Here is a 16,707-nt window from a genome sequence, read left to right on the forward strand (position 1 = left end):
TTTGGAATATTTATTAATTTTTAAGGTTTTATCTGTTTTAAATGTTTAATTGTATACATGTTTAAATATCGTTTAATTTTTATGCCGGATCAATTGTTGGAAGCCGCCCTGAGCCACTCGTGGGAAGGGTGGGATATAAATTCTAAATAAATAAATAAAATAAATAAAAATCCGCTTGGGGAGCAGAGGGTCCCAGGTTCAATCCCTGGTATCTCCAACTAAAAAAGTACAGGCAAATAGGCATAAAAACCTCAACGTGAGCCACTGGAGAGCTGTTGCCGGTCTGAACGGGGGAGTTTGGGCTATGGGGGAGAGGTTTGGTTCTTTCCAGGACAGGAGGAGTATGGGGACCAGGAAAGGACATGGCCCATCTAAGGGAAAGCAGTCCCTCAAACGGCCCAATGAGCGGGGGCGTCCTGGCAGCCCTACCCATGGTTGTGGGGGATGAGGCCACTACTAGACTGGCAATCCTTCAGTTCTTAAAGCTGTTCTTAAATGACCAGGGGTCATTTTGTAGAAAAATAGTGGGTGGAGCTCATCCAAGGATGGTTATGCAGCTGCAATACTATTTAATGGACAAGGAGGTGGAACTCTCAGAAGGAGGAGGTTGAACTCTCAGAAAGGTTCAGGAGCTGTGCTCCTGTGAGCTCCCACTGAATCTGAGGCTTGAGTAGAACAGGAAAGGGGTGTAAGAGCAGGGCCCTTAAGTCTGCAGCGGGGTTCTCGCCGGAGGTGTATGGACAAGTTTGGGCAGCCGCCACCTCCCTTTTTTTTACCAGCCAAGTTCTTCCGGAACACAGGAATCTCAAGTGCAGGCCCTGGGCTGTGCATGGGGCCCGGGGGTAGTTGCAGGCTGCCATGGTGCCCCTGTTGCACATGCAGGGGGGGGGCTTGACATGGGATCGCTCTACACAGGATTGCACCCAGGGGATCGCTGCCATAGAGGGCAGCACCTGCTCATGCAATCACCTTGGGCTGGCCTGCACATGCCTGGGCCATATAGAGTAATGCATTGAATTCCTACGGAGCCGTTCCATTTCAACATATCCCCCCCCCCCCTTTTGGCAATACCGCCACGCCCTTACGGTGGCCACATGGGAAAAGATTCTGAGGGGTGAATACGTAGATGTTTAGCCTCCTGTATAGTGAACTAGAAAAGAAAGATAAAGAAGAGCTTGGTGACAAAGACAAGGAGAAACTGAAACAGGGGAAGGTTGACAGGACCTGGGCCAGTTGGCTGCCTGGCTTCCGGATCTACACAGGATTGTAGCGCGGGCACAGCCTTTACGGGTGGCTCCGTTATTTCAATACTGTGATAGAGCCTACAAAGCATACATGGACTTCGCTGGGGCCGCTTGGCTCCAGGTTGACGAGTTTCAGATGAGGATGGCCCTTAACCCAACCAGGCCATGGGATCAGATTAACCAGCAGCTCTGGCTACAGTTGATGTCTCTGGCAATGCCTAATGCATGGGGTTCGATCTGACAGTAGCCATTTAGTGCATAGTAAGGCAAATGCTTTGGGGCACCGCTCGGCTGCGATGCAGTAATTTCAGCCCAGGCTGCTCTGTTGGGAATATATGTCCCAGGGAGTTTTTGCATGAAAGGCTTGTAAGTAAACACGTGAATGCCCGCTAGGTGGTGGGGCGCTGCCTTTTCCATCTGTAATAGGTCCAAGCAAAAAGGGGGCAACAAGGGGCCAGGGGAGCATCCCAAAACTCTGCAAAGGGGACCCAGTCCCATCAAGCTGAGTACTTAAGGAAATCTTGGGAGGGTCACCCCAACATGACTGATAGGGGCATCTTTTGCAGGGGTTCACGCTTGGTTTTCGGATCCCTTTCAGGGCCCTCGGGGCCCGGTGATGACATCCACTTTACGTGCAGTCCAGGGTTTGGAGGATATTGTTAGGGAAAAGATTGCGAAGGAGTGTGCCAAGAGACAGATTCTTGCCCCCTTTTCATGACCCCCCCGCCCAGCTCCCAATTTTCACATATCCCCCTTGGGAGTGGTGGCCGAAAAGGTGGCAGGTGAGTTTCTCCTGATACATCACTGTTATATTTTTCCCCATAGTCGTTGCTGTCCAGCCGTGGGGGTAGAGCTGGCCAATCAGGTGGTCCATTTTTGGTGTTACAACCTGGCAGTTGTCCACGTCATTAACACCCTCTCCTTAAACAGAGCCAGTAAGTAACCTTATTGAGAAGTCCGCTCACTCACCCCAGAAGCTGAAGTCAGGCCGGGGCGGATGCCCCTGGAAGTGTGACGGCTTGGTGGGCTGAGGCTAGCCGGACAATGCTATTAGCTATGGCCCCCAGCACCAGGAGGCTGTACGATCAATCAGCCTCGCAGTTCTGCTCTTTTAGGGAGCAGGCAGGGTTACCGGACCTCCCCATGGCCCATTTTATGCAGTTCAGCATTTACTTGATAGATAAGGGCCTGGCAGTGATACCCGTTTGCTCTTATCAACAAGATACATGGTTTCACGGAAGCCACAGGGGACTTCAAGAGAAGAAAAATCTTGGGGGAGATAGGCGTGGGAGCAAGGTTCCTGAACTGACACAAGGAAGCCCATTTCTCCATCATTCTTCAGAGGTTTGTGCCAGGTATGGCCAGAGGTAGGCTCCGCTAGTTATGAGGTCGCATTCCTTGTGGCTGTACTGACAGCATTTTTTCAGTGCCTGCAGAGTTAGTGAGCTGGTCATGCAGGGACCACCCTGCAGGCAGGTGACCTTAAATTTAATAGGGACCAGGTCACTGTCACTATGGGAGGATCCTAGAATGACCAGCGAAAAAGGGGCATGGTCCTTACCTTGGGCCCCTGTTTGGACCAGGATCAGTGCCCAGTCCTAGTCCTGCGCCAGTATATCACAGTTTGCAGATAGGACTACGGGGCCTGATTTCGTCATGGTGAGGGGTCTCCATTGAGGAAGTATCAGTTTTGAGTCACTACCCCTAGAGCCTTAGAAAGGCTGGGGATCAGGGGAGTTAAGTTTGGTACACACTCCTTCCGGATCGGTGCCGCTTCTACGGTGGCAGCCGTGGGTTATCCGGGCCCGGTGATTCAACTGGTTGGGTGCTGTCTACAGCGTACCGCTCTTACGTGCAGCCCTTGTCTGCTTATTTAGTTCGCCTGTACAGGTTCTAAGTTTGTTTGGTCCTGTTGATGGTATATTAATTTTATGTTGTTCCCCTTCTTTAGGTGCTGTGGCTCGGCAGGAGAGCTGGAGAGTTCTCATATGCGGGCACAGAATGGTGTTTTGGGCAGCTCATCAAGCCCGGTGGACGCCAGTTGGGTCCCAGCTGGGGCTCAGTGAGTGGGCTATTGTGGAATGGCAGGCGCCGGGGTCTACGGTGGCCAGGGCTCCTGCCACTGTTGTTTCGGGGGAGGAATGGTCCTCCGCCCCGCATGGTGGTGATCCACCTTGGAAGAAATGATTTGCGCTTAATGAGAAGAAGGCCCTGTCATTGCAGGCTTTTGACGATCTCTGGGTCAGTTCAAATAGGTGGCCGGGGGTGTCAATTGGGGTCTGCCATCCTCTCCCGCAGGGTCTAGCAGGCCACTTGGGATCCTGCTGGGATCAAACGGGCCAGGCAAAAAGCCAACCGGGCCTTGCAGACGGCAATGGACGATGGCTTGGGTATAGACCGGCGCATCCGGCCACTGGGTGGAGCGTGTAGAGCTATAGCATTCAGATGGGGTGTGCTTATCAGTTTAAGGAAACAGGGCCTTTTTAGAGACATCCGGCTTGGGCTTGGGGCGACCTTGGGGCCACCCGGTGGGCGCGAGTGCCTAAGCAGAGGCTTGGCACTGGCGGTGGCAGGAGGGAGTTAGGTTATTAGTAAATGGTGAGCACCCTTGCTGTATCCCCGTTTTGGGGTAAGTGGCAGGCTGGCTCGGCAGTGGGGCTGTACAGCTCCCTGTTGTGAATGCTGGCCACATGGGGCCCTACCCTAGCCGGGCTCCTTTGGTGCAAGGGAGGCCACGGCAGGGTGTGGAGAACCTAGGCAGGCCGGCCTGGCTTTAGCCATCATTTATGGCTCATGCTGGGGGCTCAGGGCTCGCCCATACAGGACAAGGAAGGGTATGGGTTACCTTTGACTTGTCTTGTTAGCTCTGTTTGCCCCAGGCCAGTTTAACTGTTTAATAAAGTGGCCCTGTTTTATACCCAAATTCTTGCGTATGACTCCTTATTTCCAACTGGGGGGGGGGCAAAATCTTCAAAGCCCGTAACATTTTGTTTTCACCTATTACAATGGCAGATGAGACTGAACACTGCAATCTACTGTGCAAGAATATGTGTTGAACGGAATAGATTTTTTAAAAAAATGGAACAATGGATAATTCCTAATTCATCAGTTCAATTGTGTAAAAACCAGCTAGTCACTCATAACTCCAAACTGTGAACAGAAATTTGGACAACTTTTAAAATATTCCCAGAGATTAGTCTGCCATAACAATGACCAGTCTGCAACTCACTTTGCAAAGTTTTACAAAACTACGATCAGATACTTGGCTTTCAGAAAAGCTTTTGAACATGTTTTTAGAGACAAGAATCCCCTCCCTTCTTTTCCTGTGTAGAGGGTAGTAGATTTATGATCTGGTAACACTCAAATAACTACATTTCTATTTGTCCCTCTAAATACTAGAATGGAGATGAGGATGGTAAAGGACACCGGCCTTTCTAACTTGGAATCCACAATGGAACAAGCTGCTTAGTACTCTGCAGTTGCTAAAGCTGTAAGAGCCAGATCTCCAAACTTGTTCAACAGGAGTAGGAAGCCTGTTTTATTCCAAAGACTTTGATAGCCTCAAGTCTGCTTAAAGGTCAGTAAGTGGAAAGATAAGCATGACAAGAGCAGAAAACAATGCAAACAGCTATATTCAGTTTGTCCCTGGGCTAACATTCAATTTGTGACAGAATCTAAAATCCTAACGTATGTATTTTGAAAGGACTGAGAGATGGAATTAAATTCCATCATGCAAATTATGACTGCAATCATAGTTATTCATAAATGAGAAGACACCATGTGATTCTCACCTCATTGTGTAGAGTAATGTTCCATCTTCTGTAATCCGCAAGAGTTTATTTGGCATGGTCATGTTGTGAGCTACTGATTTCTTTCCGTTGTGAAAAAATGTATCTGGTGTCCATATTTTGCTGGCCATTAAATTGTTCAGCCGGAGGACCGTCATGGGTCCTTTGAACTTCAGCCTTTCGTCCCTCCAGCTTTGCCGGAAAAATACATCGATTGTATATTCCTAAAATTAAAAAAAAATGAGGAGTTTTGAAGCAGTCCATCTAGCAATGGAGAAGCTTAAAAAAAAATCAAGATTGACACTGAGCTTTTAAAAAATGATCATTTATTATTTTTATATGGATAAATCAGGTGACTCACATCTCTCTCTCACACAGACACACACACACAGAGGATCCCTGAAATCATCAGCAAGCGGAACATCTACACATTTATTTTTATGTATTTATTAAATAAGAGTTTTAAGCTGCCGTCCCCTGAAAAATAAGGAGAGGTCAGTTGCTTATACTTTGGAAAAATTCCATAGAGACTATTGTATACTGGGTTCTATGCATGGAGAAGTCGCAGGATGAGTGATAACAAGCTCTTTTACAGAAGTAGCATAGTATAAGACTACATTACAAGACTGGAGTCGGGGCCAACAGGGCCAAACATATACATCTCTGGGTTCCCATGCAAGCACGTTATTGGGTCATTCAAACCGGTGGGGGCTTGTGATTGGTTCAGGGCTGCAGAGATTTGGACCCTGCAGCCCTTTGTTCCCAAGTCCCCAAGCTAAGTCCGTATGGCTCCAATGAGCCAGGCAGGAACACCTAGGCTTCCCAATCCCCAGGTCCCAGCGGGGGATCCCCCGGTTTTACAGGCTTCCCCCCTCCCCCAGCCAGCTGGCCGGCGGGGGAAGCCCCACCTCCACAGCCATTATGCACCTCCATGAACAATTCTCTTAGGGAATGATGGGGAATTGATCTGCGGGTATCGGGGGCTCTGGGGGGGGGCTGTTTTTTGAGGTAGAGGTGCCAAATTTTCAGTATAGCATGTAGTGCCTCTCCCCAAAATACCCCCCAAGTTTCAAAAGGATTGGACCAGGGGGTCCAATTCTACGAGCCTCAAAAGAAGGTGCCCCTATCTTTCATTATTTTCTATGGAAGGAAGGCATTTTAAAAGGTGTGCTGTCCCTTTAAATGTGATGGCCAGAACTCCCTTGGAGTTCAATTCTGCTTGTCACACCCTTGTTCCTGGCTCCGCCCCAATGTCTCCTGGCTCCACCCCCAAAGTCCCCAGATATTTCTTGAATTGGATTTGGCAACCCTAGGAACACCCAACGTCTTCCCTTAAGTCCACATACATAATAGTCTGATGATTGGCTAAGGATGATTAATGACCTATGACCAGTGTTTCCTGCATCAGGAAATTAGTTCTGAGGCTAAAAGTTCTCCCCAGTAGAAGATGGCTGGAAAGAGCTGGAACAAGGATGTTTTAATTTTGTTTATATTTATTGTCACAGCTTCCCTCTTAATGTATGTTAATGCTGCCACCAGGAATTTCATTCCAACCACTTTATTCAACATTCCCAACTGAATTGTGCCCAAGTTCGAAGGCTTCTTCATTGGACTATGTGACCCTGAGGATGAGACTCTTATAATTTAATATCACAGGACTCCTGCATACTATAAAACAAAATAAAACTTTATTTGTACAATAAGCGTATTGGTTTCAAGATGTTCATAGCATAATTCTTCAGTGGATAATAATAACTTCTGACTGAGGTGTCATTATTTCACTTTACACAATCCTTACTCTCAGATCCTCCTTTTCTCTTCCTAATTAAACATTCTGACAGCTTCTGTCTCTTACACTCCTATAATACTCTGACAATATTACGTTTTGGCTCTCTCTCTCTCTAGCCCCCAATACGTCCTCTAAAATATTCTACTTTTCTTCTCTAGAATCTTAATGCCTTTCTCAGTACAAGTATGGGATTCTCAGACTCTGTAGACTTCTGACTGACCATGACTGGCTATTAACTGCCATCACTCTGCTGAGAATTAACTGCTGACTAGCTTCTCTTTTTCTATCCACACATACTTCTTAGTTCTGCCCACACTCAGTCACCTCACTCACTCACTCACTCACTCATTCCTCCTCTTTCACCCCCCCTTTCTGTACTGCAGCTAAGCAACAATTAAAAAGTAAAGGTAAAGGAATGCACATATATCAATTCAAATCATTACATTTCTATTTCTATTTATTTAGTTATTTTGAAACTTATATCCCACTCTACCCCACAAGCAGACTCAGGGCAGCTCACAATATATAGCCCAATAAAACCATGCAATTATTGCTAAAACAATATTTATATTCTACTTTTGGACCACACAGATGAGTCTTTTAAATCCAAACAGTCTTAAGTAGGGTGTTTCTTATCCATTCTCCTACATCTGACTCTTTAAAGCAAGCAACACACAAAGCCCACATAGGAGATCACAAAACAGTGTGTTTTTTAAATCACAGAAGTTCAAAACCACAATGTCTAGTTTTAGCCACAACAGTGAATACCAAGAGGGAAAATATCACTTTTCAGATAACTTTGGCCTTTGCCTTTCATCTCTCCAAAGCAGCTGGTTTTAGACTTCCAATACTCCTCTTTGCCTGAATTCCTAATAGGCATCACCTATCAGGCAAATAAACAACACTGCTGGAGATGCTGTACACACTCATCCACCACAGACATGCACTGTCCTCCACAACTCAAATAATGGCAATGTTGCAACACAGCTAATAAAAACAGGTTTCCTACCTGTAACTGATGATCTTCGAGTGGTCATCTGTGCAGTCACACTTACGGGGAGAAAGCGCCAGCGCCGATCACGATCGGTAACTTCAAAGCTGCGGATTTCCGCGCCCCCGTCCCAGTGCGCATGCGCAGACACTCCCCTCCCTGCGCATGCCCACTAGGACCGGAGCGGACATCCCGCCAGTTCCTTCTGACCGCTGCATAAGCCCTGTAGACGGACCCGCAGCAGTGGGGAAGGTGGGCGGGTAGTGTGACTGCACAGATGACCACTCGAAGATCATCAGTTACAGGTAGGAAACCTGTTTATCTTCTTCGTGGTCTCTGTGCATCACACTTACGGGAGATTAGCAAGCTAACAGCCTACCTGGAGGAGGGTTGCCCGGTCCGTCAACAGGTCAGCGACTGCAAAACTGCACGGCCCACAGACGAACCACGGTCCCACGGGAGGTCCAGCGCATAATGTCTTATAAACGTATGCGGAGAGGACCAGGTAGCCGCCTTGCAAATGTCCCGCAACGGCACCCCTTTCATAAATGCCGCAGAGGTGGCCATTGCCCTTGTGGAGTGAGCCTTGACCGGCCCCGGCAGAGGCTGCTTCCGAAGTAGGTAGCAGAGCTTGATAGTCTCTGTCAACCATTTTGATAATCTCTGAGAGGAAACCCTCTGTCCTAGCGAAGCCGGAGCATAGGAGAGGAAGAGCCGAGGGTCCTTACGTGAAGGTTTTACCCTATGCAAGTAAAAGGAAAGCGCTCTTTTAACATCTAGAGCATGAAGCCTACGCTCCGACCCCGTAGACGGGTTTGGGAAGTACACTGGCAGGCAGATGTCCTTATTTAGATGAAAGGAGGACACCACCTTAGGCAGAAAAGTCACATCGGGGCGTAACCGCACCCCGTCTGGTCGGAACTGAAGATAGGGGTCATCACATCTTAGAGCTGCCAGTTCCCCCACCCTCCGAGCCGAAGTAATAGCTACCAGGAATGCCGTTTTCCAAGACAGCAGCTGCAACGAGCACGTGGCCATGGGTTCAAAGGGCTTGCCCGTAAGGGCTTCTAGGACACCTGGCAAGTCCCAAGTAGGGGTCGGTTTCCTAACCGCAGGGTACAAACGCAGCAGTCCCTTAAGGAAGTCCTTCGTGGTCGGGTGAGTAAACACCGAGTGGCCGTCAATGCGCTCGTGATTGGCAGAAATGGCCGCCAGGTATACTCGAATCGAGGACACCGACAGCCCTTTATCTAGCAAGGTAATGAGAAAGTCAAGAATGCCCGGAAGGCCTGTAGTCCTGGGGTCGCCCCTGGACTCAGAGACGAAGTGAGCGAAACAGTCCCATTTATAAGCGTAAGACTTCCTTGTAGACTCACGTCTACAATTAAGGAGCACATGTTGAACCCTTTCTGACAGAGCAGTCATCGTAGTCTCCACGCCGTCAATTTCAGATGTGGGACATCGTGGTGAACCACTCGTCCCTGCTCTGAAAGTAGAAGATCTGGCACAGGGGGAAACTGATGAAAAACCCCCTCGGATAGTCTTAGGATGTGAGTGAACCAGTGTTGTCTCGGCCACCATGGGGTGATCAGAACGCCGCTCGGGCGTTCCCTGTATATCTTCTGTACCACCCGAACTAGAAGAGGGATCGGGGGAAACATGTAGACATGGCGATTGTCCCAGGGTAGCAGAAGTCCGTCCCCCAACGATAGAGGGTCCCTCCCCCCCCGACAACAGAAATTCTTGCACTTTCTGTTGTCGCGGGTGGCGAAGACATCTATGTCCGGAGTCCCCCATCTCTGGAAGACCGGTTGAAGGAAGGTCCAATTGAGTTCCCACTCGTGTATGGGAGCTCCCCCTCGGCTGAGAAAATCCGCGCACCCATTCTGATCTCCCGGCAGATGGGCTGCAGTCAAGGTTGTGTCCATTTCTCTGCAGATCTCCCATATCCGCAGAGCTAGCAAGCAAAGTTTCCGAGACACTGTGCCTCCTTGACGGTTTATATACGCCAGTGCAGTAGTGTTGTCTGTCAGCACCGCAACAGTCTGTCCCGTCAACTGGTGGCGGAACGAGAGAAGGGCGTGATGGATCGCCAGGAGCTCCAGGAAATTGATGTGGTATTGGAGATGGTCCCTGGGCCATCCGTCGCCCACACATAGTCCATTCACGTGAGCTCCCCACCCCCACAGAGATGCGTCTGTGGTCAGAGTGACGGTGGGCCGTGGCTTGTGAAAGGGGGCCCCCTGCAGTAGGTTGCGCTTGTGTTGCCACCAGAGCAGAGACCTGAGAACACCTTCCGGAACAAACAATTTGCGATGGGGGGAGTCTTTCATGCAATTGAAGATCCCCAGGAACCACAGCTGGAGGGTTCGCATGTGGAATCTGGCGAAAGTCAGCACCGCAGTAGTGGATGCCATCAGGCCCAACATCCGCTGCACCTGAAGGGCAGAGACAAATTTGCTCTCTAGGAAGATCTGCACCAAATCCATGATGTCCTTCGCCCTCTTTTCGGGCAGGAAGGCCTTGCACACTTGGGTGTCCAGGACCGCCCCTATAAACTGCACTCTGCGAGAGGGCTTCAAGTTGGACTTTGCTTCGTTTACCTTCAAGCCGAGCTGCTCTAGAAGGGAGAGGGTCATTGCGATGTGCCGGAGGAGACTGGTTTCCGATTCGGCCACTAGAAGCCAATCGTCGATGTACGGGTACACCGCCACGCCCTGTAGTCTGAGATGTGCCGCTACGACTACCATGGTTTTCGTAAAAACTCTGGGGGCTGTGGACAACCCGAATGGCAGTGCCCTGTATTGGTAGTGCATGGTCCCGATGGCGAACCGTAGGAATTTCCTGTGGGATGGATGGATGCTTACATGGAAGTAAGCATCCTGCAAGTCTAGTGTCGCCATCCAATCCCCTAGATTCAGCAACGGAAGAATGCTGGGTAGAGACGTCATGCGGAACTTTTGATGTGGTATGTACAGGTTGAGGTTCCGCAAGTCCATGATAGGCCTGAGCCCGCCGTCTCTCTTGGGAACCGCAAAGTAACGGGAATAGAAGCCCAGGCTCAATTGGTCCATCGGGACCCTTTCTATAGCTCCTTTCTGAAGGAGAACAGTCACTTCCTTTTGAAGTGTCACAGACGGAGTGGTATAGACGAATGTTGGAACCTCTGGTTCCTGTTGGAATTCTATTTGATAGCCCAGCCGGACTATCGACAAAACCCACTGGTCTGATGTTATTGCTGCCCATGCGTTGTAAAAAGGCCAGAGCCGGGTGTGGTCCAAAAAGGGGTAAGGGCGGGAACAGGAAGGGAGAACAGAGTCAAAGGCCCTGCTTCGGTTGCCTATTCCCCTTTTGACGAGACGACTGGGAGGAAGTTGGAGAGTATTTTGATTTTGGGTTATATTGTCCCTTGGAGAAGGATGTATTTTTCGGTCTCCATTGCTGTTCACCTGACGGCTTCGTGTAAGGTTTTTTGTTCCATTGCTTGGACCAAGGGCGTTTATTCTGTTGGCGCGAAGAGGCTGGGACTCCCAAATTACGAGATGTCCGGATACTTTTATCCATCTCTTGGAGAACTGTATCAGTGTTAGCGCTAAACAGCCCATTACCGTCGAACGGCAGGTCCTCCACGTAAGCTTGAGTGTCAGCTTGCAGTGCCGTTGATCGCAGCCAGGAGTGTCTTCTCAGTGAGATCCCCGTTGTGAGGGTTTTTGCTGCTATGTCCCCTGAGTGTCTGGCTGAGTTCAGTTGCTGCTTGGCCAGCCCCATACCCTCCTTCTGTACCTTCTGAATGGCGTTCCTACTGTGTTCTGGAAGCCCTGGGAGAAGGGTGGAGAGTCTGTCCCACAGATCGTATTGGTAGCGCCCCATACAGGCCGCGTAATTGGCCACTTTCAGACCGATCGAACCTGCTGAGTAAACACGTCGTCCAACAGAGTCCAGTTTCTTTCCCTCTCTATCCGGAGGAGTAGTATGTGTCTTCCTTGCCTTAGAGGAAGATGCTACAACCACAGAATTAGGTTTTGGGTGATTGAACAGGAAGTCGGCTGTAGACTCCTGGATCCGGTACATGTGGTCAAGCCTGCGTGACGAAATGGGAGTGGACGCAGGTTTGTCCCAGGAAGTTTTAGCTGTGTGGAGCATGACATTCGTAAGAGGGAGGGCTATCGCTGTCGAAGTGTCCCTCTGCACTATATCGAAAACGCTGTCTGTCACTTCCGGTTGTGGCTGAATCGTCGGGAGGGACAAAGATTGCGCCATTCTTTTAACTAGGTCCCCGTAAGATTTCAAGTCCTCCGAGGGCGATATGGGCTGTTCCTCGGTGACTTTCTGGGACGGCGATTGTGGGGAGTCATGAACCGATCCGTCCGTCGACCTCGTGGAGCCCTCAGGGGATTCCGAGCGGTCCGAAGGCGTCGAGGGTTTCACTCGATGCTCCGGTGTCGAAGCGTCCGAGGTCGAGCGCGGAGCGGGTTTTCTTAGGTGGTTCCTCTACAGGGGGTTTTGAGATCGATGCCGAAGGTTGGCGTTTCTCGGGCCTGTAGGAGGTCCTCGACCGACAAGATGCCTCGGAACGTTGGTCCCAATCAACCCGGTGTGGGGGAAACCAAGGAAACATGGATGGCATCGGGCACGAACCGTATAAATACTGCCATTGGCGTTGGTCCCAAGGCAGCGTCGGAGCTTTGACAGGCGGGGAGCGTTCCTCGGAACGTTTCCCGCTCGCAGCCGAGCCGCTTCGGTGTCGAGGGCTTCGGGATCGATCACGGCTCGTGGATTGTGCATTCCCCGCTGGCCGTTTTTGAGGAGTGACCGGTCGTCCCTGGCGTGGACTCCGCGATCGACCCCGACGGGGGCTCCTGTCCTTCGGGCTTTCGTTCCCTCCGCCCATAAGGTCCAGGGGACTGGATTCCGCTCCCGACCCTTGGGCCAATTCAAGATCCCGTTCCGAGTCCGATGAGACGATAACTTGCGTCGACATCGATTGCAGTCTCTGGGGACTCACTCGACGGCGCGGGGACGCGAACAATTTCAATGGAGGGACCGTCGGCTCCAACGGAGACCGAGGAGAAGTGGGAGTCGGTTTGACGTGCTTGCTCTTCTCACCCTTTTTCTTCGGCTCCGCCGATGATTTGTCGGTCTTCGGTTTCTTTGCCGGTGTCGAAGTGTCCGAGGCCGAGACCGAGGAGGGTCTCTTGTTGGAACGATCGATATCGGGAGGGGGCCTTTCGGTATCGACCGCCTCCGCGACCGACGTCTTCGGCGCTTGCCCTGCCGGAGCCGCCATTTTATGAGAGGACAGAGTCTGTTCCAGCAACGCGGTGGCAAGGCGGGCTGCCCGGTTCTTCCTCGTCTGCCTTGAGAACTTTGCGCAATCCGCGCAAGAGTCTGGTCTATGTGCCTCTCCTAGGCAAAGCAGACAGAGTGTGTGACCGTCTGGCGGGGCGATTTTGCTGCCGCACTTGGCACACCTCTTGAAAAATCCCCACCGCTTTTCCATGCGGTGGCGGAGGTGAGGGGGAGTGGGGGGGGGGGGTGGGTAGGGGAACTGGGAAGCAGGAAAATAACAAACAAGAGCTGCTCTCTCTCCTCCCCACTCACGTAAGACGAAAGGCAATATTCCAATATTTCAGAATCCGCTAGAAGAAGCTAAGAAGAAGAAATCCACCGACCGTATTGAGGATCGACTGAACTCAACGGCGGTCAGAAGAGAACTGGCGGGATGTCCGCTCCGGTCCTAGTGGGCATGCGCAGGGAGGGGAGTGTCTGCGCATGCGCACTGGGACGGGGGCGCGGAAATCCGCAGCTTTGAAGTTACCGATCGTGATCGGCGCTGGCGCTTTCTCCCCGTAAGTGTGATGCACAGAGACCACGAAGAAGATCTCTATTCCCTGCCCTGGATCAAAGGGGGGGGGGGGCATTGTAGCTACTTGATATTCCCGAATGGAGCATGACCACTGGGGCAATTGGAGGAGGTTCTGGAGAAGCTATATGAGTTGGCTCTGTCTCTTTACGGCATGCATTTGCTGCAAGTTGGCCAGCCTATTGAATAATGTGGGATTAGGTTTTTGTTTTAGGTCAAGCTGGAATTTTTTGGACAAATACACCATCAATCCCAAGAACTTTATGGAACTGCCTTTAAGATCAGAATTGGTTTTGCAAGTGTGTGTGTAATTACCAAAATATCTTGCAAAAGATGTACATTACATGTAACCCATATATATAAAACAATTCTAAGAACTAGCTTGACAAATGTGTGTTTCTGTGATCAACAGAATGTGAAATCGTCCTGCATTCTTTATTTATTCTATAATGGTTCATTTACTAATTTATATCCAACTTTAAAGAGTGTCTAACCTGAAAAGGGTACAGTAGCTTTTTGCGTCTTACCACTAACCATGTTGCAAAATTTATAATGAAATCCATCGGATGCATTATAGGGATTTAGATTTCCACGGTAATTCCATGCAAAGCAAAACTTCAGACTTAAGCACTTGGGTCAGTCACACCAAATATCTCCAGAATGGAGTAAAGAGGAATAAGTATTAGACCAATGAGGTATGGGCAATGAAACTGATATGTCAATCTATTCCTTCCTTCCTTCAGCACAGTCTGGACCCAAAGCAGATAACAACAATAAATACTATTAAAAATAATCAAAACACATCATTCTAGCAAGTAAATGAAACATATAGTTAAAAGAAATAAGAAATAACTCAGATCCCGATCAAGTTGCCCCATAAGCTATTTTAAATACAGCCTTGTCAGAAGGCCGCAATGGTGTTTCCATCTCACTTTCCAGGAGGCAGTTCAACAGCAGCTGGGCAGCAAGAGAGAAGATACATCCGGTAACAGCTACATCTGATTAAGTTTGGAACAATCAGGCAGGAAGTTACTTAATACCTTCTGGATGCCTCTAATTTATTAAAGGTTTCGTACCCTCCTTATCCTTGAACAATGAAATCCCCATCATAAGAAACGTTTCCTTCCCAGTTACTGTGATGCTTGGTCTGGTTTAGAAACATTGATACAAAGTGAGCCAATGATGAAAAACATTCCAAATCCTATCGTGGGCCTAACAGATGAGCTTAAGCTCTTGTGTACAGACTAGAGTCAATGTGAAAGGCAACGGTTAACACTGCACAAACAAATGGAATCATTCTGGAAAGAAGGTCAAATTAAATAGATTGTCACAGATTTCCATGCATTCCTTGAAAGCAAAAACATTAAAGCAAAATAAAGATAGGATACGACTTACCATATCATGGTCTGAAACAGGTCCGAAGCTGGTGACAAAAATGTCAGTCTTCACCGCAGTTACACGCTCTGATGAATCAGGAAAGGGCAGTGAGTGCTTATCTATACCTTTCATTAGATCAGTTACTAGAAGCTTTTATCAAAACAGAGCATGTATTGACTTTGATTAGATATGCTGAAATTGGTCCACCATTAACTATGCTTAGACATCCACTCGTTTAGCTCATGCTCTGCTTGCCAGTCACAAGCAGGGAGCTGATCATTTGGCAGGCTTATTCGGTTTCCAAATAAATTCCGATGTGTCTGTTTTCATGATATGATAACTGGTGTTTGCTGATGTCTCATTGTTTCTGCCGTCCCCTGACACCTATCCACCTCACCTCTGTTTTTAAAGGGAACAGACTAAAATCAAATTAAATCACTTGGAGATTTTGGTGGTGAGATATACCACTTAAGAGTCTTCATGTGTTCATGAACCCAGCTAAAGTTCAGTTAGTTCTACGGGTACAAAAATCAGACATTGCATTCTGTCTACTGTCAATCATTTAAAGGATGTATCTAGGGCTGCCAATCCCCAGGTGGAGACAGGGGATCCTCTGGTTTGGAGGCCCTCCCCCTGCTTCAGGGTCATCAGAAAGCGCGGGGGGGGGGGGGGAAATGCTCCTGGGCACTCCATTATTCCCTATGGAGACCGATTCCCATAGGGTATAATGGAGAATTGATTTGTGGGTAACTGGGGCTCTTGAGGGCCTGTTTTCTGAGGTAGAGGCATGAACTTGCAGCATAGCATCTGATGACTCTCCTCAAAACACCCTCCAAGTTTCAAAAAGATTGGACCAGGGGATTCAGTTCTATGAGCCTCAAAAGAAAGTGCCCCTATCCTTCATTATTTCCAATGGAGGGAAGGCATTTAAAAGGTGTGTGGTCCCTTTAAATATGATGGCCAGAACTCCCTTTGGAGTTCAATTATGCTTGTCATACCTTTGCTCCTGGCCCCACCCCCAATGTCTCCTGGCTCCACCTCCAAAGTCCCCGGATATTTCTTGAATGGGACTTGGCATCCCTAGATGTATCTGATTGTGCAGGTCCAAAGGCAGGAGAAATGGCAAGCAGTTCTGTGATTTACAAAAGCTGGTCAATGCAATGACCTGAGCAACCAAGAACCCTGGGGATGCAGTCTCTTTTCCAGTAAATAAGACGATTTAGTGCTGTATTGACCAACTGGATACTGTGCAAATGCAAAGCTACTCAGCATGCACTGCACTCACAACGAATGTAATCAGGGAACATCAAGGGCTTGCCTTGCATGTAGTTGAGGGAATATATCGGGTGGCCAACGGTAGCTCTCCAGATGTTTTTTGCCTACAACTCCCATCAGCCCCAGCCAGCGTGACCGTTGACCACCCCTGGAATATATGACCAAGGCATGTTCTCCTGGTTAGCAGGTTCATGGTAAAACTCTCAGTTTGCTCATCCACAACATAATCCTAATGATTTACGACAAAGACTGCAAAGCCCTATTCACAACGAGTGTGGGGAGACACATCCAAATCCTTCTCAGAGTTTCCTTCTCAGAACAACCTCCATACAGTGTGTCTTCAGATTTCTCTTTTAATACTTCAAGTTTGAAACACAAGC

At 49.0% G+C, this 16,707-nt stretch overlaps 1 protein-coding gene across 1 annotated transcript in view; it reads right to left on the reverse strand.

The window, feature by feature from the left end:
• Positions 1-16,707, reverse strand: part of GABRA1 (gamma-aminobutyric acid type A receptor subunit alpha1) — a 72,808-nt gene that overhangs the window by 31,333 nt on the left and 24,768 nt on the right. The window contains exons 3-4 of the mRNA XM_060240634.1: positions 15,071-15,138; positions 5,036-5,256 (exon numbers count right to left, since the gene is read on the reverse strand). Coding sequence (XP_060096617.1) covers positions 5,036-5,256; positions 15,071-15,138 — 289 coding nt within the window. The remainder of the gene's footprint in view (positions 1-5,035; positions 5,257-15,070; positions 15,139-16,707) is intronic.

The sequence above is a fragment of the Heteronotia binoei genome, chromosome 5 (genome assembly GCF_032191835.1).
Source record: "Heteronotia binoei isolate CCM8104 ecotype False Entrance Well chromosome 5, APGP_CSIRO_Hbin_v1, whole genome shotgun sequence".
Classification (NCBI taxonomy): Eukaryota; Metazoa; Chordata; class Lepidosauria; order Squamata; family Gekkonidae; genus Heteronotia; species Heteronotia binoei.